Raw genomic sequence first — 26623 nt, forward strand, 5'->3', positions numbered from 1 at the left:
CCTGAGCCAAAGCTGCGAAAGGGACAAAGTCCTTGTCGGCATCCCTGAATGAGGCAAGGCCTTGTGGCCCGACGTGTCTATTGAGCCGTCCTGCAGATTCCTGGACCAGGTTCCTTGATGTACAGGAGGGAGCCATTAGGAAGGGGAACCTGCCTTCCTGGTCAGAGCGTATTCAGTAGAAAGGTCTCAGGCAGTCTTGAACTGTCAACCTACATGCTGCAGCCCTGCTTCTGTAACAGACTGCTGGCTCTTAGCTGCGAATGAACGGGTAGGGCACATGTCCCCAGGGCTGGGATGATGGTGAGCGGGCTCTCCATTGAAGATTTGGACATAGGAACAGGGATCTCTTACACACACAGATGCAGAATTGCTAGGGAATCAGGACAGAGACAGGTCCCTACGAGGAGTGGTCCTGGGAGAGGAGTAAGGCCTGGAGACAGAGTAGCCTTGCCCCCAAGTCCCAGCAGGAGAGCATACGCGAGGAGGGGAAGATGGAGACGGAGAGGCCCCTGAATCAGAGGGACCCTGCTGCCCCACCCCAGTGAGAGGGAATCTGGGTGTGAGGAGAGGAGCTCCTGGGGTGCTGGAGAAGGGGTGCAGAGAGATCCAGACCACATTCATAGGCAGGTCAGTGCCCATATCCACTAGACACCACATTCCACTGGGATGGGTGGCGGGTGATGATGGGGAACAAACCTGGGCTGCCAGGGAAGGGGCAGAGACTGCACCCCAGGTCCTGAGCCCCAAGCCAGAAACCCAGGGAGGCCAGCAGAGCATAGCCTACTAAGGGGGCTATGGTGTCTGTTGGGTCTCTGTGCGGAGGGGCCGCGTCAGGACCAGGAGAGGAGCTCTCAAGCTGGCTGGACAACAGGCACAGAGACCCAGTCATGCTGCAGGGAAATGGAGCTAGCAACAGCCGTGTGTGTCTAGAGGAAGGGGATTGATCCGCGCTGAGCCCTTGAGAAGGTGGTTTGAGGGGACAGGAGAGAATCTTCCTGCTGGTTCTCTCCTGTCTGGCCGGAACCCCTTAAAGTTGTGAGCAGGGCCACAGGGTCTTTGCATTAAAGCATTTCTGCATGCTGCCTTCCCTCACCCTCCTTCCACCAGCCAGCAGCTGGAAGAGGGCACTGAAAAGCTGGAATGAGAGCAGAGAATGGAGGCAATTCCTTGCTTGCAGGTCACAGAGAGTTGGGAAGGAAGTGGGTGGACTCTTGCTCAGACATTAGCTTTGACTGACAGGCCTTTGGCTTCCTTGTTGATGGGAGGCAAACGTAGTAGTAATGCCTAATTGCTGCCGCTGGGGACAGTGGGAATGGCAGCAGAGACCACGGAAATATTTAAATGAACGAATGTTCAGTACAGTCCTGGGTGACAGAGACCAGCAGCCGGAGCCTGGCAGGCCCCTGTGGGAGTCGAGCAAAACAGAGAATTTCTTTCCTGCAGGAAATTCTGACATCCCAACACTGGCATTGGTCCCGCTCTGAGATAGGGAGTAGAAATTTTCCTTTTAATGGAAATTCTGAAAAAAATTTATGACTTGGAAGTGTTGAAATATTTTTGATCCAAACAAAACATTTAGACTTTCCCAAAATCAAAATGTTTTATTTCAGTTTTTTGAAATGACATAAAAATGCTTTGTTCTGACTCATTTCAACATGACACTGTATTTTCTTATGGTGACCCATTGCCTTATGGGAGTTGTCGTTCGGGAGCACAATGCCTTCATTTTCACCTTTGGCCCAAGCTTCCGGCATGAGGACATTTCCCACAATGTATCCAGAGTCATGGGACTGCCATGATGCACCACACAGCTTGGGCAGAATGAAATCTGCACATTGCCTTATGGTAGATGTAGTCCTACTGGGAGCCCTGCCTTTTGGAGAAAAGAAGGCCAGAACTACAGCTCCCATAAGGCAATGTGTCACAACAGGAAAGTGTAGTTTATGTTTTATTGAAGTCATTTGAAAGAAATCATTTTGGGTCTGTTAAAAATATGAAATATTCCAAATCAGGTCAAACCAACCTTAAATGAAATATTTTATTTTGATTTTCCAAATGGGAAAAAAATCAATTTTAGTTTTTGGGAAAATTAATTTTTTTCCACCAAAAATTTCAACTTTGTAGAAACTGCACATTCTGTTGCAAAATCATTCCACTGGAAAATTCCCAGTTAGTTCCAGTGACCATTTTGCTTTGCATGTGTTCTCCAGATGGCCCTAAAGGGATAGCCCTTATCTCTGGTTTGAAAAACTCAAGCCACCTCCAGACTCAGTCACACAAGCATCTCTGAAGGAAATGCTGTCAACTGACAAATATTGTCAGTGGGCTTATGACAAAAGCTATTCAATGCATCCATTGAGTGACAAAAGCCAAAGAAGCTATTGTGTTTTCTCTGTCTGTATCCATTCAAACCTTGGTCAAAAGAAGCAAAATGTGTTTTATGAAATACACTTTTCCATAAGATATTTTTATCCTTGAAAACCCATCACCTAGGAGCCTCTGCTGCGCATCTCATTCTCTCACCTCGGGCGCAATGTAGTCGGGAGTACCGCAAAAGGTCTTGGTAGTTGCTCCATCCCAGATGTTCTCCTTACACATGCCGAAGTCCGCAATCTTTATGTGCCCTTCATTATCTAGCATCACGTTGTCAAGCTTTAGGTCTCTACAGCAGGACAGTAAAATAACTGTTATACAAAAGGGTAAAATTGAAAGGATGTAGTAAAGAAAGCCAACAGACCTCCTGCATCCAAGCTCATCCATGCACAGGGCTCTCCCCCACACATACACTCTTTGTAGGAAGACGTCCTGGGGATAATGATTCAGAATGAAATCTAGGCATACCGGCGCCCAATTTTTAAAATGTTTTATTACACATAAATGCCAGGCTGGACAACACACTGGAAAATATTCTGTACAGAACAACCTTGCACTAGCAGGGAGATTGACTTAATAGATCATTTTTCATCTTTAATTTCTATGCACCTCGAAGTGTATTTGGAGTTCACATGTAACCAAAAGGTAGATGGTCAGAAAAGGTTCTAGCATTATCTAAACTTCTCTTCCTAATGTAACACAACAGGCCTCCGTGCTTGACCCGCAGAAGGTGTGAGTCTGCTACACCTCTCAGCTCAAGGCTCTTTAGCTCAAGCTGTAGAGACTCATGCCTTCAGCTCTGGAGATCCCTAGGTCAGTTCTCCAGTGTCGGCTAAGATGCGGCCAGTGGGTTACACTAAAAAAAAGTTGGAGGGTAGTCTTTCCGTGAACGTTCAGTATTTCAAGTATAAGTTGCTCCTCATGTAATTACCAAGCGGCTATGTGGTCTGTGTTATTATTTTCTTGTTTATGTCCTGTACAATAAGCCAAAGGTCTCCTTTTGGGGTAATGGCGTATGTGCTATATCTCTGTCCACAGGGTACAGCAAGGCCATCAGGCCGGAAACCTAGTGGTATATTTGTCATGGTGCAAACTATGAACTCTGAGTCAACTGTCATCTGCTATCAAGGTTTATGAAGTTGTGCCAAAGGCTGCAAATCTCTTTAACAGGGTAATGGAACAGGATGCAAAATCATACACCGTAGAGCTGAAGTTGAGGGCACATCATGAAGTTAACATCAACCAGCTTGGTAGACAGGGCCAGATTCTCATCTCATGTAAACAGGCATAGCTCCATTGACTTCACAGAGCTATGGAGAATTAGGCTAGATAAAGATCTAGCTCAGAGCCTCCAACCAGGAGAACGACTGTAGTTCAAAAAGAAAGCGGATAATCACCTGAGTTTCTGTAAAGGTGTTTTTGTTTAAGTTCATGGTTCGGTTGCTCCTTTTCACAATACCTCTGTCATATGCTCTGGATCAGCTATTCTAACGCAAGTTACCCATATTTGCTTCTAACACAAGCTACAGTAGGGTCTACTGGAAACGAAGGCTGGAAAATAACCACTAGTTAGGGTGGAAATAAACCCTTTGCCACTCCTTGATTTCCCTCCAGTTAATATTTTAGTAGCAGCATCTAAACTCCTCTCCCTCTTTGGCTTCTCACCCAGCAGCCAACTGGCCTCCAGCATAAACATGCATACATTTCAGCTACTAACTTGAGTCACAGTGGCAGAGCCTCTGGTACACGTAACAAAGGTTCATCCCTCCGCTGACTGAGTGAATGCACCAGAATTATGGGGAAGAGTCAATACGAGAGCTCTGGACTACAAATTCCCCAGTTAACTGAAAACATGTATCATGACTCAAGTTGGAAGGGAACAAAGATGTCATGAGCTGGTTTCCCTGGTGTAATCACAAAAACGTTTGAGGAGCACAGAGGGATGGGGAGACCAGGAGTGAGACTGTTAATCCTGCAGCAACATGGAAAGGGACACCAAGGGAAGAGTATAAAGGTTTGGGATGGACAACTCAACAGTCAGTATTGCAATACACTTCATAGAGAAATTATATGTAGCTATTTGGAGCCAAGATCATTTCATATGCAAAATTATACTTTAAGCACTTCCTCAGTTCAACAAACTAATCTTGGTCAATTAAGTGAAAGTGCAATAGCAGGAATAGCACAATTTACAGTTGCTCACTTTTTGTAGGACTTCACTAACCATGGAAACGGTACTTAGAATTCGGACTGGGCAAGGAGAGGTAAACAAAAGGCTGCATTCAATTTTATAGGGGAAAGAAGCACAAAGTACCAGTGAACTTACAATGTCTCTCTGCAACAGCCAATGGCAAAAAAAACGTCCCTCATGTCAGGCTGTCCCGACTGCTTTCGTCTTTGGAGCAGAGCATTCAGTAACTCATGACTACACTGGTGCAGTCAGCATTCTCCTTCTTGGGCAGTTGATGACATCTGACATTCATTAAGGATGTTCTGCTTTACTGTGGGCCTTGTGGAGACTCCACCATGTGAAAGAGCGATGGCTAATTTCAGTGCCTCGCCAGAAGCCTCGGAGTGCTCTCCCAGGCCTGCCAGTGATCGAGCTAACCTAGAATGTTGTAACTCACATGGCGAGCACTGGAATGGTAAGTGCGAGGTTTATACTGCAAGTCTCAGGACAAACCCTCACAAGTACTCACTTTAAGTCTCAAAGATGAGAAAACAATGCTCCCTAGCAAAATACACATCTCACACCTGATCCACTCCACCAGCCATGATTTATGTTGTCCAAACAGAAATGTACAACAGGGAGGCAGGAAAAGAATCAAAACCACTTTTAGGAGCTCTCTTCCCTACAAAACTGGGATAAAAGACAATCATGCTCTCATAAAGCACTAACATTAGCAGGCCTCCAGTTCTATTTACTGCATGTACACTCAACAGACAGCTGCCAAACCGTGCTCCATGACACCGCAATGGGCTGCAGCCCCAGTGGACTGCTGTGCTGACTACTATGTCACTTAGCTGACACAAAAATGATTCCTTGAACCCTAAGCACAGAGTCCAGTCATTGTAATAAACAGGCTCATATTTTTGCACAAGTTCTTTAGAAGGGGGAGACAGGGAGAATATGTTCACCTACCGATAAATGATGCCTTTGCTTTGTAGGAAGAATAGGCCAATAGCAATTTCTGCTGCATAGAATCTGAAATTAAAGATTTAACAGGAAGACTGATAATTAAAGCAGATAAATTAAAATGAAAAGCTTTCAAATCTAATTACACAAAATGAAACACACTGGGCCTACATCCCCAAAAGATAAAGTCAAGTGCACTGGAAAAACACTGGACAAGTATCACGCAAGAGTGACATAGCTTCCCCTCTGCCATAGGCTGGGTAATAACCACGATCAGGTCGCTGTGGGCTAGTGTGGGGCTGTCATTTTTGATTACATACATCTCCATTTTTTAAAAAAAGGAGTCAAGATCTATGACTGTTCGTTACGATGGGGTGATTGAACACGACACACAAAATTACAGGTCGTCATGGGGAGGCCAAGAAGATAAAGAAACCAGTGGTACGTGTGTTAAAGAATATTCTGTGCTCAGAGGACCGCACCTGAGCTACACAGAATCCCTTGGCAAGGACGCTGCTCTAAGTCCAGCCTGTATCTGGAGAGGCTGTTTAAAAAAAAAACAACAACAAAAAAACGCATTTGGTGGGTTTGTGATACATTTTGTTATCCTCAGCCCAGATTATAGTCAGCAGGTGCCAAAACCACTGATCAGCACCTGGCTGGCCGTTGCAGTAAAGCAGCCAAAGACTGATTGTTCCTCTTTGATGGCTAGGAATGGCCCCTCCAGGGCAGGATTGAGGCATGTTTCCATGGCGGCGCGAGGGGAAGCTCCCATTCCTGCAGCCTGCGCTCTACTAAATCTATAACTTCTAGGGAGCCTCCAGGGCTCCTGGTCTGGCACCTCTTACCAGCATGAAATCATGTTAAAACCACTTTCCATCACGCATCCCGTAGCACAAGGCTGTGGCTCTCTCTCAAGACGGTCCATGGCAAAAGCCCAGCCCAAAAGGAAAGGCTTGTTCCACTCGACAAAACAGCTTCACTGCTTAAACACTTCACAGCACAGTCGCTCAGTCAATGGATTAAAACTGGGGGAGTCCAACTGTGGCCCCCAAGCTCGGGGAAGGGCTGCGCAGACAGCATCTTCACCTCCATATAAAGGAGTCCCTTGTGTTCAGAGGACCTCAGCTGGCTAGCCAGAGAGAAGCACTACGCAGGGGTCTCTGGATGGAGACGTGGCTCAAGGGAAGGACAGGTTGCCGAAATGTGGGGACATGGAGGACTCTCCTTAGAAGGCCTATGAAATCTCCTTGTAGGTGACGATCTAGAGCCAAGGTTTTACACACAATGGAGAACTAAACTTAGGCTCCTGAGTCCATATTTAAACACATACGTAAGATGGTCTGCTTTCCAAAAGTGCGTCTCCCACTGGAGTCAACAGGAACTGCTGCATGCTCAGCACATTTGAGACTCAGGCCACTGATTGACGTGTCTAAGTGTGGGCTTAGGGGTGTAACCATGGGAGCCCGTTTTTGAGAATCTTGACCCAAGTGCACAACAGACATCACACTGAGCACAGCCTATTCTCCACGGGAAGGCACACTATTTGCTCCGAGGGTGTCATTCACTCTGCTCCTCCTTACGGGATCATGACTAGAAACCACAGACTTGAAAACCCCCACTGGTGGGATTAGGAGCCCAGGGCAGAGGCAGCAGGCTGTTTAGGAGAGTGCTAATTGCAGAAGGAATTCCTGTTCACCCACGAACTTCCTGGTGCCCAGCAGGGCTAGCAAAGGAAAGGCAGAGACAAGAGCACAAGGTAACGCTGTGCCAGTGGCACGTTATTCCGTAGCTTAAAATCAAACCCAAGGGGAGCCTCTTTGTAGACATGAGATTCATCAGTGTAGATTTACCTGCCGAGGGGTTCCAGTCTGGCCAATAGATGGGCTGGCCTGGGACACATGCGTGTGAAATCTACTTGCTCTGTAAGAAGTTATGCAGCTCTCTGACACACTCAGGCCAACAGCAGGCCCGGGCCCAGCAGCCCTTCGGACTGCCAGCAAGCAAACCTTGGGGAGATGGTCACCTACCCTGTTTGCAGCCTCTCAAAACTGTTAAGTAGAGAGAAATTTGTAAGCACTCCCTAGTGCTTTTCAGGCCCAGGAGGCAGAAAAACCCCTGCTCTCTGCAATTACTTCTGACCATCAGGCTGGATCGTGAGCATTTCATCTTTGCATTCCTGCTGTCCCTCTGCTCGCCCCCCCATTCTGCAGGTCTCCTTCCTCAAAAACATGAGCACTGACCCACGTATCCTAAATCCACAGATACACGCCACAGACCCATGAAATACTCCCCTCATCCCCCGACGGATGAATGTTAACACTGGCTATTGAACTTACACAGCGTGGGGCTCTTTAAACCTGCCGACCTGTTGAATCTGGTACATTAAGTCCCCGCCATTCACATATTCCATCACAAAATATAAGCGATCCTAAAAAAAAAAAGAACACGAAAATTAAGAACAGCAGCAGAATTACGAGAGCAGGGAACAGCGTGAGGCTGAAGATTTGGGGGCAGATATTCACAGCCACCTAGCTCGCAGTGGAAGTGCCACTTGTGCCTTCAACAATCTACCCCTAGCTCTAGAATGATATATAGCATATCGTTGTCATTACCGGGGCCCACCTTCCAACACGATGCAGACAAAGCTTGGGTCTGCATGATGCACATAAGGTCACCAGACCGATACCAGCAAAAATTCCTTCCTCAGTGTGTGTGTGGGGGGGAAAAAATAAACTGAGGTTTTGCAATTTGGTTTTGTCTGCACGGGAACAAAGATGAGCCCTTTCAAAATATTTTGCAAGACATGGAAGTGAGCGACCTGCCCCAGAATAGCCAGTGGGCAGGGAGGGTGGGTGGGGCACACAGGTGTATTTCATGGAGGAGCGCACTGGGCTGCATTCAAGGCTTGGGGTATTTTTTATCGTGGCTGAGGAACAGGGCTTGTGACATCATCCAGGTGCAGGCACAGGGGGCTGGAGGTGGGGGAAAGGTCCTCTGGCCAGGTGGATACACCTCACACGCTGCCGGAAAGAACCTGAACCTGTACTTCAACAAGAGAGGCGGTAACGGGTCCAGCCTTCGGGTCCCCAGTGAGTACCTCCTCCAGTGTGTGCAGGCCGCATGCACACTGGCCCTTCGCCCCCCCCAGAAGATGAGCAAAGGGAAGTTCAACACAATCCCAGGCAGGAGCCTCCTCCACAGCAGGGCAGCAGAGGTCTCCAAGGATAAAACAAGCGTCAGGGACTTGGGGCAATATATACAATTAAAAGGAAAATTATAGGCCGCAGAGATAATTTGGGGATATAAAGGAGCAGCCAGATACAGTGGTCATTCAGCAAGCAAAACTTGAGAGGGGGCTTTTGATTCCTGGACTACAATAATGTGAAATATTTCACCCATTGTTTCCCTTCCGCTCTCTGCATTTCTCCTTGAAATAAACCTTGCCATGCTTCCAGGACTACAAGAGCAAGGAAAGCAGGAGATAGGCAAATGTGAGCATTACCGCCATTAAAAACGACAGATGAGCACTTGGTAAACCAGCTCCTCCAGTCAGAGAAAAGCATGCAGTAAGCGTGTCCTCTGCTTTCGAAAAACACATGGACTCTGGCCACCTCAAGGATAATTAAACACGATAACCAAGGGCCCAGCAGGTGACATAAAACATGACATTACAGGCATCTAAAATAGGTTTAGACCCATCTGATGGCTGGAAGATTTTCACATGCCCCTCCATATATGTGCACATGGACATGTGCAGTGGAGGGAACTCGCATTCTGAAAGGATAGTCACACTCTTATAATAACTGGAATCTCAGACAACATTGCACTTGTTCAGAACAGTTACCTAAAAGTATCAATCATCATCAATGGGGAAGAACATTACAAAGGTGCCTACTCGATACAGCCAAGCCTATACCAAAAAACATTCCTTGAGCTTCCTTCACTTTGGAGGAAAACAATGTTTGTGCTTTAAAAAAGAGTGTATAGATAGATAGATAGAAATATCACTTCTTTCTTTTGTATAGATATAGAGAAAGAGAAGCCAGATGGCTGACCTGACTGCAGCTGGAACAGAAAGCTGTATCTCCAGCTAGGAAAAGCGACTCTGAGCCTCAGTTTGGAAGAAAAGAGCCAGGATTGTGCCGGGAGAGTGGAATAACTGAACTCGCTGAGAATCCGCACATTCCACAGATGTTCAATTATCGCCTGCCAAGACTTACCTAGGATTCTGATAACACACACATGCCCCCTCTCACACCCAACGGCTGAGTCAGGAACAATGAGATTCTTTGGGTTTATTCGGGTCCCTTTATTCTGCTGATTTTATTTACCATTTCTCCTGCCTTGCTTCACACTCCAACTTGGAGGCAAAGGCAGGACAACCACCATTATTATCGCTTACTCTTATGGAAGCGCTCATCTCCGTCCTGGCCCACATGGGAACAAGAGGTGCCTTTACGCTTGATGGGCAGTTAGCGGCAGTCCTTGAGGCCTGGCTTAGGCTGGCTGTGCCTCTGGGATTATAAAGATGCCAGAGTCACACTCACCTTTTTTCCAGATTCGCTGGAGCCCACAGGCTTTTAGCTGATGGTGCAAAATTTCCCCGTGATGCCTGAACCCTAATTCTTGCATTCTATGAGAGGGGGATTTGAGATTTTTTTTTCTTTAATAGTCAATTGAACTAACAGCGCAGGCTGGGAACTGTGCTTTGGACTGCGCTCCCAGAAATCAGAGGGCTTGCGCTTGCATTTGATAATACACTCCGCTACACGTTTTGATTACATTATGAACATGATTACTATTTAGCTACTGTAGGTCTCCCAGAAATAATCCTGCACTGACTCACTTCAGATGCACAAAGATGGTGTTTGAAAGAGCTTCCCCTGCCATATTTTTATTACTGCTCTGCAAAGCTGGGCCACACACTTTAAATACACTGAATGTGTTTAGTAAATCCAATTGCTGGGATAATATTAAAGTGTAATCCTCTCAGATGCCACTGGCATCCGTCTAAAGGACTATACCGATTACTGTTCCCTGCTCCTGCTGACAAGTACTTGGGCATTTTCATTTACAAGTTGTTCAACAGCTGGCCAGAGACTGCTTTAAAAAAAGCTATTTATTATTTGCAGAAGTTAATAAAATGCCTATTTCAATCGGAAATTTCTGGATTTCCTATTAGCTTTCACCATCTGCTCAGCTTCTTAATTCCAAGCAGCAAATACTGACAAAAGTGGCATTTTGCTACCTGGACTGTAACTCAAACCCTAGACAAAGGGTCTTTCTGAAAGGCTTAAGGCCCAGGTCTAATTCAATCAAGGGCTGGCTGATAAATTTGCCAGGTTCCCAGCCTGAGGTGCCGTGTTTGAACATGCACACCTGGAGGAAGTGTTTGGTGCATGCAGCCATCTTTGCATGGAAGTCTGGTATAGGACAAGGCTGGCAAGAGGGAAACGTATGCGAGCACCTTTCCAGGCACGGTTCTTTGGGTGTGCAGAGTGAAATCAGAAGCAGGCTCAAAGGGGGAGGAAAATCTGGCCACATATTTAATTAATAGATTTATTTACAGGCATTTCTATAGTGCTTCAGAGCGGCTGCAATGTCTCAGTATCACCCGAGGTATGGAGAGAACTTGGGTGGGGGGATTCCCTTCTCCTTGGATTCAGATAATTAGGTATCTCAGGGGCAGGACTCTACCCTCCACCCCTGCCTGAAGTGATTGGAGCCTCTTCTGCTCCACAGCACCCCAAGCTGGTCTAGATTCCATGGTGCCTGGGGGGGGAAGTCACCCACCCTAACTTTCGCATTGGCTACAAACCCTTAAGTTACACAGGGCCTCTCTGAGGGGCATTTTGCACAGGGCTGATGGCAACGTAAGGACTGCCCACTTACCATTGTTTGAAAGCAGGAGTGAAGCTGTGTTAGGAATGGAGGCTTCCCAGCCAGAGCCAGCACTCGTTTCTCAACCATTGTGCACTCCACGTCATCGTCCTGAATAACGACGTCCTTCTTCAGGATCTTAACGGCATAGAGCTCATCAGTGCCTTTTCTTTCCGAGAGCATGACCTGTGTGGGAAATGGGAGAACTGTTTACACTGTGCGTGTGCCCAGGCTACACTTCTACTTTGTCATCCCAGATGCCAGAAGATCCACATAGGGGTGGTTTATTTTGCTATGGCTCCCATTACCACGGTGCGAGAGCGTCTCAGAAATATTTACCCTCCCAACAACACGGTGAGGTAGTTTAATACTTTTATCCTCATGTCACAGATGGGGAATTGGGGTATAGAGACACTAGGGGTCAGATTCTCAGTGGTATCTACCCACATCTTTAGGCACATAATACCATTACAAATCTGGCCCTACATGCATTACCCCAGGTCACACGTGGAGTCTGTGGAAAAGCCAGAATTGAACCCAGATTTCTGGTCCAGGGACTTAACCACAAGACCAGCCTTATTCTCTGAGTGCCCATCCATATTTGGGGTGCACTGAATGGAAGCAGCACTAGTGGATGAGTCTCACATTCAGAGGGCTTCAGGGAGTCCTCATCGAATACCACAGTGGTAAAAAGTTATGCAACTATCCTAATTTGCTTCCACTTTGTTTGACAGTGAATGGAAGGCGGCACTCTTTATACCCCCAGGGTAAATTGAAACACAATTATTCATCTGGCCCCTCACTCAGCAACTGCTTTACTTCATGCAGAATAAACTCATTCACCTAATATTTTAAACCAGTTGTGTCAATCTGCAGATTTATTTATTACAATAAATGGGGGCTGCCGTCTCCTGCTCATGAGATTTTGTCTCATTAATCAAATCGACCTGAATGAGGACTCCTGAAAATCCTGCCGACACCCCACAGATTATTAAGATACATGGCTTCAGTCTGGTGTGGGCTGCTGCCGAAACAAATACCGCTCACCAGTGGCCACGTTTTGCTTCCCATTTTCTCTCTCTCGTTATGTTAAATTCAGATCGCCAGTGGAATGGAATTACTTTACATTTAAAAGAGCCTAGTCACACTGAGAACATACGTTAGGATGTTTTGAAAATAAATTAAGAGAAATGAACAGCAATAGAGTGGAACAGAAATAATGTAAGACCAGAGCAGAGCTGGGAAAGGCTAAGCAGCATCCCATGGACTTTGGAAAGGCAAGAGAATAGAATCCCAGCAAAGATACCGCTGTTTGGGTGACAGGAGATGTGACCCTAAGAGCACCACAATCCCCCCAGCAGAGCGTCCACGGTTCTGTCACAGCAACTTCTATCTGGCCTGACCAACTCACGACATCTAATACATTGCTGGCGTGGTATTTCTCTACAAAGAATGTTGCGTAAGGTATCAAATGAAAACTCGTAACATACTGGTCATTATGACCATTGCATGACGGATGTCCAGATAACAATTAAGAAGCTGTATGTGTAGACTGCAAATATGTTTAAACCAAGCAAACCAGGCAGGGCTGATAAAGGTTTCCCAAATAAAGGAACCTTGACTTGCCGGTCTGCCCAGGTCTCTCACATGTAAATGGAGCAGGGTTTGCCAGAGACAATGGGGATTATATTTGCATATTGAGTCAGCAGGAAGAGCAAATTAACAGAAGGATGAGAACAGCATGGATTGTGTTGCTGAAAAATAGAGGGGAAGATGACCTTTTTTCCTGGGGTGCATTTCACAGGATAGATCGCAAAGATTTACTGGACTGTAAGAAGGGGGGAACAAATCTCTGCGGGAGCAAAAAGAGCAGCACTGTTTACATCCACAAAAGCTGGATCCTGGCTGGCGGGTGCTTCTGACACAGAGGAGACTTTTGGTGAGCAATCCTGGTCTAAGGCAGTTTTAGACGTTACGTTTAGTCACTAGAAAGCATGTTATACTTTTGTTTTATTTAAACCATTTTCTGTTTTTATTAGCCTCGCTTAGTATCACTTGAATCGCTGTTCTTTATTAAAAAGCTCATTCTTGGCTTTACTAAATGTTCCTCTCAGTACAATATATTCAAGTGTGAATCCTCAGCCGAGCCAACAGGCAGGTGTGTTTGTTGTCTCTCTGGAGACAGTGGACTTGGTAATTTCTGTGAGTGTCCAGTGATGGGCTGGACACTGCAGGCCAAGGCTCTTTCAAGGGGCTCAGGCACTGACTTGCACCAAGTGTTCTCTGCACAGTGAACTAAGGGCTGGCAGAGTCCAGAGGAGCGTAGTGGGCTGGTAACAGACCGAAGTGTCAGGGAGCTGATGCACAGTCTAGCAGCAAATCTCTCGCGTGCTGAGGCAGAGGAGTTACAAGGTAATTTACAGTTTTGGATGCCCCCAAGACAGTGTCACAGGAAGTAGATTAAATACAGTGACAATATCTATGTTTCACCGCAGGGTTAGGAAGGGTTTTATTAAATAGGGGTCACGGGGCCTAATTCTACTGTGGTACAGCGATGTAAACCGAGAATAATGCCAGAGGTGTGCAGTTTTATATTTAAATGAGTGTAACAGAGCAGAAGGTGTCTGAGTCTGTCTAAGATTAGTAGATAAAGCCCTGGTGACTGAGCATAGGTCAAGTGTTTTGGCAAATATTTGCATATTAAAATGAGAATCCCGGCTGGTGAGTACATTCATTATTACTCAGCTTAACTAATGTAACTCCACCACCTGACAGTTCCACACAGCTGTTCCATATCAAAGCCCAGATAACTCATCCCCACAGTTCGCCATGTGGCAGGTTAATGGGATTGCCCATTAGATGGGAAAAGCACGGCAGTAAGACAGAGGGACTTGCCCGAGCCAGGATTAGAATCTCAGTGTTCCCAACTCTCTGCTCTTTGCTCAGACCAGGAGACCACAGTTCTGTCTCCTTACCCGACAATGGTTGCAGACAACTGACCTGAGACAGTACTGGGCCACATCCTCAGCCGGCATCACCTGGCATCCTCCACTGAAGTCAACAGGATTGCTCTTGTGCTTACAACTAAGCACGTGCTTAAATACTTTACTAGACAGCAGGCCAGAGTGCTCAGCATCTAGGAGGATCAAGCCCTCGGGGCCTGCACCAAAGCTCAGGAAAACCCTTGGGAAGATTTCCATTGACCTTAATGGGCGTTGGGACAGATTATTATTAGTATGGCTGTAGCACTTTGAGTCCCCAGTCTTCAAGTTGAAGTTCAAATACCTCAGCAGCCTGGTTGGTGGGTGGGTGTGTGTGTGTATGTGTGTGTGTGTGTGCATTCACTGGGCCATGAGGACAAGAACATGAAGAAGATTACTAGCATGTGTCCTTTCTTACTTGGGACAATGTCATAGATACTAAGGTCAGAAGGGACCATTATCATCATCTAGTCTGACCTCCTGCACAACGCAGGCCAGAGAATCTCACCCACCCACTCCTGCGAAAAACCTCACCTATGTCTGAGCTGTTGAAGTCCTCAAATCGTGGTTTAAAGACTTCAAGGAGCAGAGAATCCGCCAGCAAGTGACCCGTGGCCCCATGCTACAGAGGAAGGCGAAAAACCTCCAGGGCCTCTTCCAATCTTCCTTGGAGGAAAATTCCTTCCCGACTCCAAATATGGCGATCAGCTAAACCCTGAGCATATGGGCAAGATTCACCAGCCAGATACTACAAAAAATTCTTTCCTGCACCCTGATCCCTTGGAGAGGAAAGAAGGTCAATCCACCCTCCGGTATTTTTAAAACCATTGCTTGGAGAAGGTATGTCCTGAAGCCTCAGAGGGAAAGGTCCCTAGTTTCCCTTGACTATTTTTCACTAGCTCATGAATGACATCAGAAGTCAAACTGGGGGTGGAGGAGAATGATGTTAACACTTCTCTGAGCATGAGGTAAGTTCTACCCACCTATGAAGCTAGAATGAGATGTCACGGACAACTGACCATGGGGATCTTCAGAATATAATCACCATTCTTTCTTGTAAGCTTTAATCATCAGGGAGTTCCAAACACTGACATATAAGTCATCACCATTAGGGTTCAGAGCTGACACCCTAGCATCTCGCGAACAGTGAGAGTTTGCACCTCTTAGAGGTGCTGTTTTAGGCTGTCTGCAAATTCAGGCAGAAGCTGCCAGTCTGCACTTAAGATAGTCACTGCCTCCATGAGGGCTAGAGGGTCTTAGTTTGTTTTTTAATGAAGCATAAGATGTAGGAACAAGACCTGTTTAGCAAGTTGCCATGAAACAGCCCAATGAGGGACAGGGACAAGGAGCAAGAACCTTCTTGCATTTAGTCACAATTCTCCTGTCAATTCACTGCATGACTTGAACAAGTCCTTTACTCTCTCTGTAGTTAGGTTTCCTCCTCTACAAAACTGGGATAGTTGTATTAGCCCACTTTGCAGGAACATTTGTAGAGATAAATTGGTTATTTCCTGTAAAGTACTTTGAACATGAAAAGTGATATAGAAGCACACAGTTAAGATTTCTTTATTCTGTCTGCTTGCACCTGGCCTGTACAAGCACTTACAATTTTGCATGAACTAAGGAATGTTTTAAATTGATCATTGACATTTATCCTTAACATTCTCATGTAGGCAGTTCAGGTTTATAAGTCACCCCAATTATGTTTTGATAGACAGAGTTGATTTTAATTGATCAAAAAGGATGGGCTTTGGTTCCTGAAAGCCATCTGAAGAAGGGAGACGATCTGGAAGTGAGTGAATAAACCATATAGTTCACATCTGGAAGGATTAGGGCTCCAGCTGGCTTGACACCTCTTTCTGAAAGATTACACAGAATCATCGAATATCAGGGTTGGAAGGGACCTCAGGAGGTCATCTAGTCCAACCCCCTGCTCAAAGCAGGACCAACCCCAACTAAATCATCCCAACCAACAGGAAGGAGATTCCACCACCTCCCTAGGTAACTCATTCCACTGTTTCACCACCCTCTTAGTGAAATAGTGTTTCCTAGCATCCAACCTAAACCTCCCCCACTGTAACTTGAGACCATTACTCCTTGTTCTGTCATCTGCTACCACTGAGAACAGTCTATAGCCATCCTCTTTGGAACCCCCTTTCAGGTAGTTGAAAGTAGCTATCAAATCCCCCCTCATTCTTCTCTTCCGCAGACTAAACAATCCCAGTTCCCTCAGCTTCTCCTCATAAGTCATGTGCTCCAGCCCCCTAATCATTTTTGTTGCCCTCCGCTGGACTCCTTCCAATTTTTCCACATCCTTCTTGCAGTGTGGGGCCCAAAACTGGACACAGTACTCCAGATGCGGCCTCACCAATGTCGAACAGAGGGGAACAATCACGTCCCCCGATCTGCTGGCTATGCCCCTACTTATACAGCCCAAAATGCTGTTAGCCTTCTTAGCAACAAGGGCACATTGTTGACTCATATCCAGCTTCTCATCGACTGTAACCCCTAGGTCCTTTTCTGCAGAACTGCTGCCTAGCCATTCGGTCCCTATTTTGCAGCAGTGCATGGGATTCTTCCATCCTGCACTTGTCCTTGTTGAACCTCATTACATTTCTTTTGGCCCAATCCTCTAGTTTGTCTAGGTCCCGCCGTATCCTATCCCTACCCTCCAGCGTATTTACCACTCCTCCCAGTTTAGTGTCATCTGCAAACTTGCTGAGGGTGCAATCCACACCATCCTCTAGATCATTAATGACAGGGCATCTCTAAACCTTGTGTCTCCGCATTAAGGCCACAAAAGGGCTGCTTCCTTGCAACCAACAGCAGGAGGAGTCTTGGTTATGAAGCAGAGGAATCATGATGTGTTTCAAAGCTTGGAGAGAGTTTGGGTACTTTTAAAAAATTCTGTGCCCGGAAGGCTCCAGGAGAAAGTGTGCATCTTTTTGGTAAGAAAGCTCACTGAGGGACAAACACACTGGGACGTTTTCCCTGAGGTACAAAAAAAATAAAAATTGATTACACTTCAAGATAAAAGCCACTGGAGTGCAGGGTTCAGTAACTAAATAATTATGTGGTGCATTCAGACACTGCTTAGTGAATTGGAGCCTAACCCTCCAGGGTGAAAACCCCCAATAGACTGATGGATGGTGCCAAAGTTATGTCCGTGTACCTTTCTCATCAAACTGGAGGGCGCATCTGTTGCCACATCAGTGTTCTTAGTGTCTGCAATGGAATGAGAGGCCACAATTTCCTGGTGTACAAAATTAAATGGGAGAAAACTGCTCTAGGGTTTACTGAAGCTGTAAATGTTTTATTCAGTGGCTCTCCAATGGCATACCGATGCTGAAACGTGTGGCACGCATCTCGGTGTGCTGGCCTTCCGACTGTGAGCCAAGCAGTTCCACTTCACAAAAATACAGGTGGAAAAACAGAGCTCCTTCTCTGCAGCTGCGTAAGAAATCAGGGGGCACTTGCACAGAGTGTGTGCGTTATGTGTGCTCCTAAGCCTGGGTCAACGTATTACTCGGTTTACATCCAGACTGAGAGACACGTGGGGTCACACAAGTGTAAATGTGGAGTTGCTTCACTTAAATCAGTGGAGCCACCCTGAATTCAGACCTGCACAACCGAGGAGAGGATCTGACCCTCGCCCTGTGTGGAAGGTACTTTCCAGGCTGCTAGGGAGAGGCATTGTGTGCAAATAAGGCAGTGTAGTGTCTGCAGATTTTGCTTCCTTGCTGTACTCACCTACATCACTTTAGCAGCACCCACAGCACCTCAAACCCTATAAATACCGGAGCAGAAGAAAAAAACACCACCACACAGGCGGTTTATACCATTGTCTTCAGTGCCATCCTACTGCAAACTGTGACTAAAACTGATCTATCTAGGTACTTATATGACCCTCATCATCACAGTAGCTGAGTGTCTACTAGAAGGTCTATATAAAGTGATTCCATTCCAAGATAAAAATGGCCACTGGTGAGCAGTCTTCGGCAACTGTAAATAATGGTGTGATGGGTCCAAAAATGAAGGCTCTCCCCCACTCCAGGGAAATAATCAATCCTAGACATGCAGAAGAGTAAGTAACCCAAACTCATTCAGCCAGGGGATCCTGCCAACACCCCGATCTGCAGAAGCAAAAGGCTCAGGCCTTTCCAGAGAAAAGCCATAAAACTCCAGCTCACTTGTGTGACAGACTAAGTAGCTGCAAAATATGAACCAGCTGCATAAATTTAGCTTTTTATGATTTTGGTTAAGCCAGAAACCAATGGGAGGCTTTGCCAACATTGCACTGTTGAATTAAAAACAGCCTAGGGAATAATGGGTCCCTTCTCCCCCTCCATTTACTAAAGCTCAAGAAGAATCCCATAATTTATAGCTGTTTGGGTCTGCTCTGGTCCCAGCTATCAGAGCAGCCAAGGAGGGGGAGCACATTGGTCTGTCCTCTGTCCAGGAATGGGCCAAGAAGCCCTGGATTCAGTGAGGGGTGGCCTTAGCATCTTGCTAAGCACATTTCAGCCTGAGTCCAGGTGGAAGTGGAGACCAAACCCCCTCTCAATGAAATGTGATGCCATTATTTTACTGAGCTCCCACAGCAGTAACAAAGCCAGAGGAGAACTGTTCCATCCCATGACCCTCAAGCCGGTCTTTGCGGTGGCTTTACCCCTACAGAACACACTCTGTAAGATAGATTGCAATTCCTTTTCTGGTGCACGAGAAGCTGATATTTAGCTTGATTTATTCCTGTAACAGAGTGTATGTGCTCGGGAAGGTTCCAGCATAATAACTGGAGGCAGTCCAACTCTGGATGAGAAGAGGACAGGTTTGTTAAACTCCACCAAGCCCAATATCTAGGTTTTCCTGATGCTTGCCAGCTGTAGCATGCAAGTGAGGAGAATACTAAGCAGTAAATGCTGGCTCTGGGTACCAAAGAGTTAACAACTTTATTAAACAGGGATTCACTAAAATAGGTTCAATTATACTCAAACAGCTCTTACAGGCTGTTTTGAATCTAAAAAAATCAGTGACCTGATCGGTGGTTTGCCACGTACAGTAAAACATGGAAGTTTAAGCTGCGGCCATGCAGGCAGAGGAAGGAGGCTACTGTGACAGATACAAATTACTGCTAGACACGCTGCACATGTCTCGGGCAGAATTTGTTTCTCAGATCTGCACAGCAGAGCTCAGCCATCCCACGGAGCAGTTATGGGGAACAAGCAGTGAACATAAGAACGGCCAGACTGGGTCAGACCAAAGGTCCATCCAGCCCAGTATCCTGTCTTCTGACAGTAGCCACTGCCAGGTGCCCCAGAGGGAATGAACAGAACAGGGAGTCATCAAGTGATCCATTCCCAGCTTCTGGCAAACAAAGGCTAAGGACACCGTCCATGGCCATCCTGGCTAATAGCCATTGAGGGACCTGTCCTCCATGAACTTATCTAGCTCTTGAAGCCTGGACAGAGCTAAGGAAACAAGATGCCCCATTATGGGGAAAAGATTGTTTTGTGCTGATGCCACCTTAGACACAGTGCCTCCCTGCCAACATGCCCATTTCACATGCTAGCTAGCTCATGGGCTGGGATGGATTTGATGATCTGCATGGTTAAATTTGAAATGTCCAACAGCTCCCTCTTACTAAAGTGGAAAATAAATAATAATAAATGACGTTCTCTCCACCAAGTCTTTAAAAGCCTTAAATCCTCTAAAGTGTTTTCCCAGATATCCCTCTGGGAAGAGACACGCAGCTGGAACTCCTTGATTTCAGAATGTTAAGGAACAAATGTGAAGCAAAGGATGAGAGGAAAAAAGTGAGGAACACTCCCACTGGAGAATAGCGGGAGCTGGGCTGGATCTAATCACATAGACCAACGTTCTGTTTTAACGAGCACTAATTAGCATATTTATAACAGTCTGTTCCACAGAACAGTTGCTGTCACATTCCCTTACATAAGCCACGATTCCAACTGGGGGGTTTGTTAACGTTTCTCAAAATAAAAAGAAGAGGAGAAAAAACTCCCAAATTCCCAGATGCCAAAGCAGTAGACTTTCAAAGGGATTATTTGTGTGGGGGGGGGGAGGGGAGGCACAGGGGTAGAGAAAAGAGTGGGCAAAAGCAGCAGCTAGATTTTAGTGTTGTTGTTTTAAACTGCAGTTTGCTAGGGTCTGAGATAACGAACACGAAGGCACTTGGGAGAGGTCACGGCTGGCAGAGAATGTTTAGATGGTTTGTGACTGAGCTACGTTTAGTATCAATTTGACAGGGTTACAGGGGAAAGTTGAAGGCCGGTTCCAATGTTCCTGGGTGAGAGAGAGATTCGGATTGATTGACTGGCTGAGTTAAGCTGCATGTGATTATTTAATACTGCTGAGCAGTCACTAATTAATTGTTTCGGGGCCCACCGCTTTCTGTATGGGGCTGTTATTTTGTTGCTTAAAGCTAAAGAACTAGAATAAACCCACATAGATCTTCACTACTATTTTAGCTTTATAACCAAGAGCAAACAGCTAAAACGGACCCTCTCCAGAGCTGTCTCTTTGAGAAGCTCCTGGGGCAGCTGCCCAGAGGGAGAGTCTGGCAGGTTCTAAGGGTTGAGGGAAGGTAACACATTTGCCTTTCAGTAACACCTTTTGGAGGATCTCAAAGCCCCCACAAACATTATTTACTCTGTGAAATATTCCCATTTCCAGATGGCAAAACAGAGGTTGTGACTCGCTCGAGGTTGTGAGTTGGTGCTAGAGCAAGGAACAGAACCCAGACCCCTGACCCTAGTCTTGGTCTAGCCATGAGAGATTATGCCTCAGCCTGCTGGTCTGGAGTAATGAGGCAGAGCTTAGATTAGGAATTATTATGGACACATGAATGTCAAGCACCGCACTGTTCACAGATGTACGAACACATGGACCTCCTCAGACCGCACCTTTCCAAAGCTTCCTTTCCCCAGCACCATGAGGAAATTAAAATCTGACAGTTTCATCCGATCTCTGTTTCCATTGTTGTCAAATTTGGAAATCGCATGTGTCATCCTCTCCTCAGCTGCCTTGGCGCCTGGACCAATCCTGGCTCTCTGAAAAGGGAAGAGAGGGGGAAAAAAATCAAGTGAAATGACAAGACCGACCATTTTTAAGAGTGAGTGTATGTTAAAGGGATTATTTCTAAGCAAAACACTCGGCTGAGCTGTGAATGCCTTTTCCATATGAACAATCGAAACACCACCCAGGTCACAGTTTGGTAGGTTTGCAAACATAATGCGCTGCATTGCTCCCCATATTTTAAAACGAATCTCCTTGGAAGGTACCTCCCCATTATCCCTCCCTGGAGAGCTCCGAGGTAGCTCACTGGCTCCCTCCCTCCACTCCTGCAGCTTTCACAATATTGGGAAAATCTAACTTGATTGGTGAGGGGAGAGCTTCCCACAAGGTATCGAAAAGTAATTAGAAACAGAAAAGGACACCACCTAGACCACTCCCCTGGGGACACTACACTGCATATTTTCCACTTCTTTGTCCTGTCTCTTTTTAAATGCCTTTGTTCATGGGGCTTCCACCATTTCCCCTGGGAAGGCATTTCCTCAGAACAGGGAGTCTCTAAACTCCAGCTACAATACAGAGAATATTAACCCTTACTGGAATACTTTTAAGTAATAAATCTGCGGAATGCCCTTACAAATTGCTATGAGAGGGAGCAACCAGGGAGTGTCGCCAAGCATGCCACAGGTTAACCAAACATTTAAAACTCTGTTCTCCCCCGAGACATGCGAGAGAATGCTCATCAGTAACAGCAATAAGATCAAGGAAATAAAAAAAACACATGGGCTTAGATGAGCTGCTTCCTTTACAAAGGCAAACTGTATGCGTTGGGTCCTTGGCCTTATGCGCAAAGGTCTGTTAAATACAAACATATTGGAATAAAATAAGGGGAATTTTTACCCAGCCCAGACTTTATTAACATCTGATATAAAAGAGAACTGGGCTCCTCTGGCATTTCAGGCTGAATGCATGAAACCACAAATACATTTCTGAGAACAGACTCGACAGTGCTTCTTCTTCTGCATCCTCAAAGCAATCACACAAGCTGGCTGAATCACAATTGCTTATTAAGAAGCCTCACAAAAGACATTTTTAAGCACTAAAGCTCATCACTTGCTCTGTGCCTTGTCATTGGTCCAGTGGCTATCTAACTTACTGAACCAGAATTTGTAAAAGCTCTCACAATGAATTCAGTTTTAATTTTTAGAAATATGCCACACTGTAGAGCCTGCACAGAGCTCAGTCTAGCATGAAATTCCATTAACCCGATTCCAGCAGTTCAATTTTAGTGTCGCTCACAGCTCCTCCAGATAGGAGGCTCACAAGTAATCACCAAGACTTTGCTGGTGCTAATTGGTTATTGCAAGGTTCTCCCTGATGTAAAATTCTCCATTCAAGGTCACCTGCAGCACCTACCAATATCTGACAGAAGGCCTTGCACTAGAAACAAAAGAAAATGTTGCAAAAACCTGAAACCATTGATGTCTAATTGCAGCTGCAATTCTGAATGAGTGCTCCAGGGAAGAGGTTGAAGTCATTGAGAGGCCTCATGTCTAAGACTGGCTGCAAACAGAATGACAGCCTAGGAGCTGTGCATAAGAATCTATAATCCTATTGTTTTTTTACAAATCCACTGAAACAGCCTCCCAGAAAAGTGCAATTTTCATAAGTAATTTTTAGACTTTTAAACAATGTTTCCAAAGTTCTCTAGCTAAGGTGGAATCCTGCCCAAACCCATCGTATTTTCTTATTGTTCAGCACTAGACATGTGACAGTGAATAAAATCCAGGCACTCCCAGCAGAGGGCAGGTTTCTGCTTCCCCTACTTGGCCCCCTGGTGGATACCTCCATCTGGCACCCAGCACTGGAGCTGAAATGAAAGGCAGGCAGTCACCTGCAGCCTTGCCTGCACTCATGCTTGCCTCTCACCATTGCTAGCACTGGTCAGAGCTGAATTAGTGAGAGCAGCGGTGGGGCATTTGGTCGGCGGGGGGGGAAGCCGAGGGTGGACACCACGCCTGATGGGGGTTGGAATAAACTTTCCCCACAGTCAAGTTATTCCATCAGTGCCCGCCTACTGAAGCACCTGATATTAGCCATTGTCAAACAGAACATTCAGCTAGATGGAGCTGCTCTGGTCTGCAATAGCAATTCCTAAGATCGTTTTTACTTACATACGATCATAATTCATGTACATGAGGGTGCAGAATTAGAGATGCATGTTTCACTTTAGCCTCAGCACTTCTTAACATTGTGTCCTTAACCATGCACACTTGGTATTGGATTAATACGGTTTGGGGCATTGAATTTGACTTAAGAGGTTTCATATTTGTATAATTAAACAAGACTTTGTACAATTAAACTAGCTAAAGCCCATCCTGGGTTGTACACTTCTGCCTGTAAAAATTCTTACCAGGTCACATTCCACAGCCATTTTAATACAGGTGAAAATCCAGGCACAATGAAGAGGAATATTCATATTAGGGGAAAACTTTTCAACATGGTATAGACAGCCTTAAAAGGCATTCTTGTCAAGTCAAATTTGACACCAAATTATGGTCTGTGAAAACAAGCTGTTACAAAATTTAGGACCAGTTTTGAAGATTCCATGACATTTTAAACAATACACATTCCCTCGGGGTGCTTGCAGTCCAAACACTGCGATACTGCGCCAGTGCATGAGAGCCTGAAAGTGACATTGGCTAACCCACGAGGGAGACTTTCACTGCTGAGGAAAATACAAAGAGCAAAATGAACAATATACGGAGTAAAAAGTAATCTAAGGGTTTTAATTGGCTCTATTTTAATAGTCTCAAGTATTATTGGACAAATAGTATTTTCTTAAATACAATTTATAACCCAACTATCTGTTTAAACGAGGTATTTACAGGTCTTTTCTATTGCTGTTATCCAGACTAATGTTGCGAGTAATTGAGGTTTGTGCGTCTAAGGAAGTTTTCCCTCCATCCCATTTCATCTAGTGTGTAACCTGAACTTGTGATACCACAATAATGTCTAGGGTAGCAGATAGTGAGATTATAAATCCGGAAAGATCAGGCAGTGTGTTTAGCAAAACCAGAAGGGAGAAAGCCCTTAAAAACACACAAGTGGTCTATAATAATAGACCACAGAACACAGCTGACCACCTCTCAAGTAAAAGTAACTTGCTTTCTCTGTCATTGTGCTCATGTTCCCATGCCTGAGTCAGTGTGAAAGTCCTTTAACATATTTTAATACACTCCTAATGCTCATGTTCTCTCTCTGGTTTATAACTAAATCATTGCAAATGTTGTTACAAAAATAAAAAAGCACTTGACCATCATTATCCAATCCAATTTGTCATAGTTTATTTACTGCACCTGACTCTAGGCAATACCAGCTGATGTTCACATCTATCAAGGTGTCCCAGCAAGTAGCTGGTAAATGATAAAGAAAATTGGCAAAACGTGCAATGTAAGCTTCACTCTATGCCTGTTTCAGAACTCTTTGTTAAGCCTAGGGTACTTACAGTTGCAGGCATAAGTCTGAAGGAAGCCCACAGAAAGGCATATGGCAATCAATATTTCAGCCAGTAATAACACTGCATGCTAAACAGAACAGAGGGGCCATAAGTTGCTGAAAAAAGGCACGCAGACATGCATTTTAACATGCCTTCTGTAGCATACAGTGCTCCGTATCATTCTTTTCATGTTTACTTCCTTTGCAATGCTTTCTACAGCATCTCAGAATATAAGACTGAAACTTTGTCCTATTGATTTGTGCTGCCCAGAAAAGCAGGATCAAGCAGTACTAATGCAAATCGATTGGTGGATTCTTTTTATCCCTTATCATTTTAACTGAAATGACAGAACTCTTGCCTGCTGCATTACAATTAGTGTCACAATGCATTCCCATGACCTCTCAGGACACCCTAGGAAGGCTGTTGCTGAACGGACAGGCGAGTTAGAGATTTCTGTCTTAAATCACATTTTCAGTTCCCAGCAAATCTATGATGTAAGGAAGCACTAAAGAAAGCTAGAGTATCCTCATGGACTAGAATCCTGAACTGAGATAATTCTGAATTTATATCTGGTCTAGGACGTGCTTTAATGTGATTCCATTGCAATGTCAACAAATCCAAGAACAGGAGGAAGATTGTTAATTGTTACATTAAGTCTGGTGTGAAGTACAGTGTTATTCAGTCATAGCACTGTAGGTCAACAAGAGCCATATTAAAGCTGCATTAGCTTCCTCTTGAGTACACAGGCAAGACACACTTGAGCATTATGAGACGCTACATATCTAAGCAAAGAAATAACTAGGCTACGTATGATAGTTGTGTAATTTAGAACGATGTCCACTAGACCAGCGATTTCATTTCGCACACAATTTATGGACAGATTACAGCTCTCCAAATGCAATACAGTCACCTTCAGGAGGCTTTTACTATGACGAGAAACCAGGGAGGAGACTGAGTCAACTGCCATTCTAGGAAAGAGCCACTGGGGCCTACCCAGCCCCAAATAAAAGATTCTCCCTTAGGAAGCTCTTATAGGGTCAGATCAAAAAACCCGCTGAAAATACAGTGAAAAGACTCCCACTAACTTCATGGGCTTTGGAGCAGGTCCCTGGTGCTGCTAGCAGCCAAGTCATGGTGTCTTATAGGTGGCATTAACATCCTGCATTGAGGTCCTTTTTACGCTTCATGACACAACCTTGTGCTTGTAGCAGCTAAGTCAGGCTAATTCACCTTGGGACAGTCCATGCTGCAAGGCTCCGTGCACACGCTTCAGCTCCAGGAACCCCTGGGACCTTGAGTGAATTCTGACCATCACTTCCCAGGCATGTTTCTTTCCAGCACTGTCTGTGCCAATTAAAAGGATTCCCCTGAGCAGCTATTTAGCCGAAATCCCTGTCTCTTCTAGTAGCTGATTATCACAAGTTTGAGTTTGGCGCAGCACATCAGTCTGCATCCTGGCTGTGAGGGTCACACGTCAGTAATTGAACAGATGGTAGGATACAGGGATCCTGCAGAAAGAAGGTTTTTTCCTTCCCCTTATTTTCTCCACACAGTCACCAAAATGCTGTGGGTTTGCATACAGTAAACTGGAACACACAACTATTTCCAATGTTCCACGGAAGCTTTTTGATATGACAAGTAACTGACAAGAAACACTGAAAGGCACAAATGCTACAGAAGAGATTCTGCATGTAACTAGGTCAGCGTGCCCCACCAGTG

General features: G+C 45.4%; 1 protein-coding gene across 2 annotated transcripts in view; it reads right to left on the reverse strand.

Moving 5' to 3' along the window:
* PRKCB (protein kinase C beta) overlaps window positions 1-26623 on the reverse strand; it is a 244103-nt gene that overhangs the window by 45462 nt on the left and 172018 nt on the right. For both annotated transcript variants that reach the window (XM_074964972.1, XM_074964971.1), the window contains exons 9-13: window positions 21297-21443; window positions 11405-11578; window positions 7849-7940; window positions 5516-5578; window positions 2524-2662 (exon numbers count right to left, since the gene is read on the reverse strand). In XM_074964972.1, the coding sequence (XP_074821073.1) occupies window positions 2524-2662; window positions 5516-5578; window positions 7849-7940; window positions 11405-11578; window positions 21297-21443 (615 nt within the window). The remainder of the gene's footprint in view (window positions 1-2523; window positions 2663-5515; window positions 5579-7848; window positions 7941-11404; window positions 11579-21296; window positions 21444-26623) is intronic.

This window comes from Natator depressus, chromosome 10, assembly GCF_965152275.1.
Source record: "Natator depressus isolate rNatDep1 chromosome 10, rNatDep2.hap1, whole genome shotgun sequence".
Taxonomy (NCBI): Eukaryota; Metazoa; Chordata; order Testudines; family Cheloniidae; genus Natator; species Natator depressus.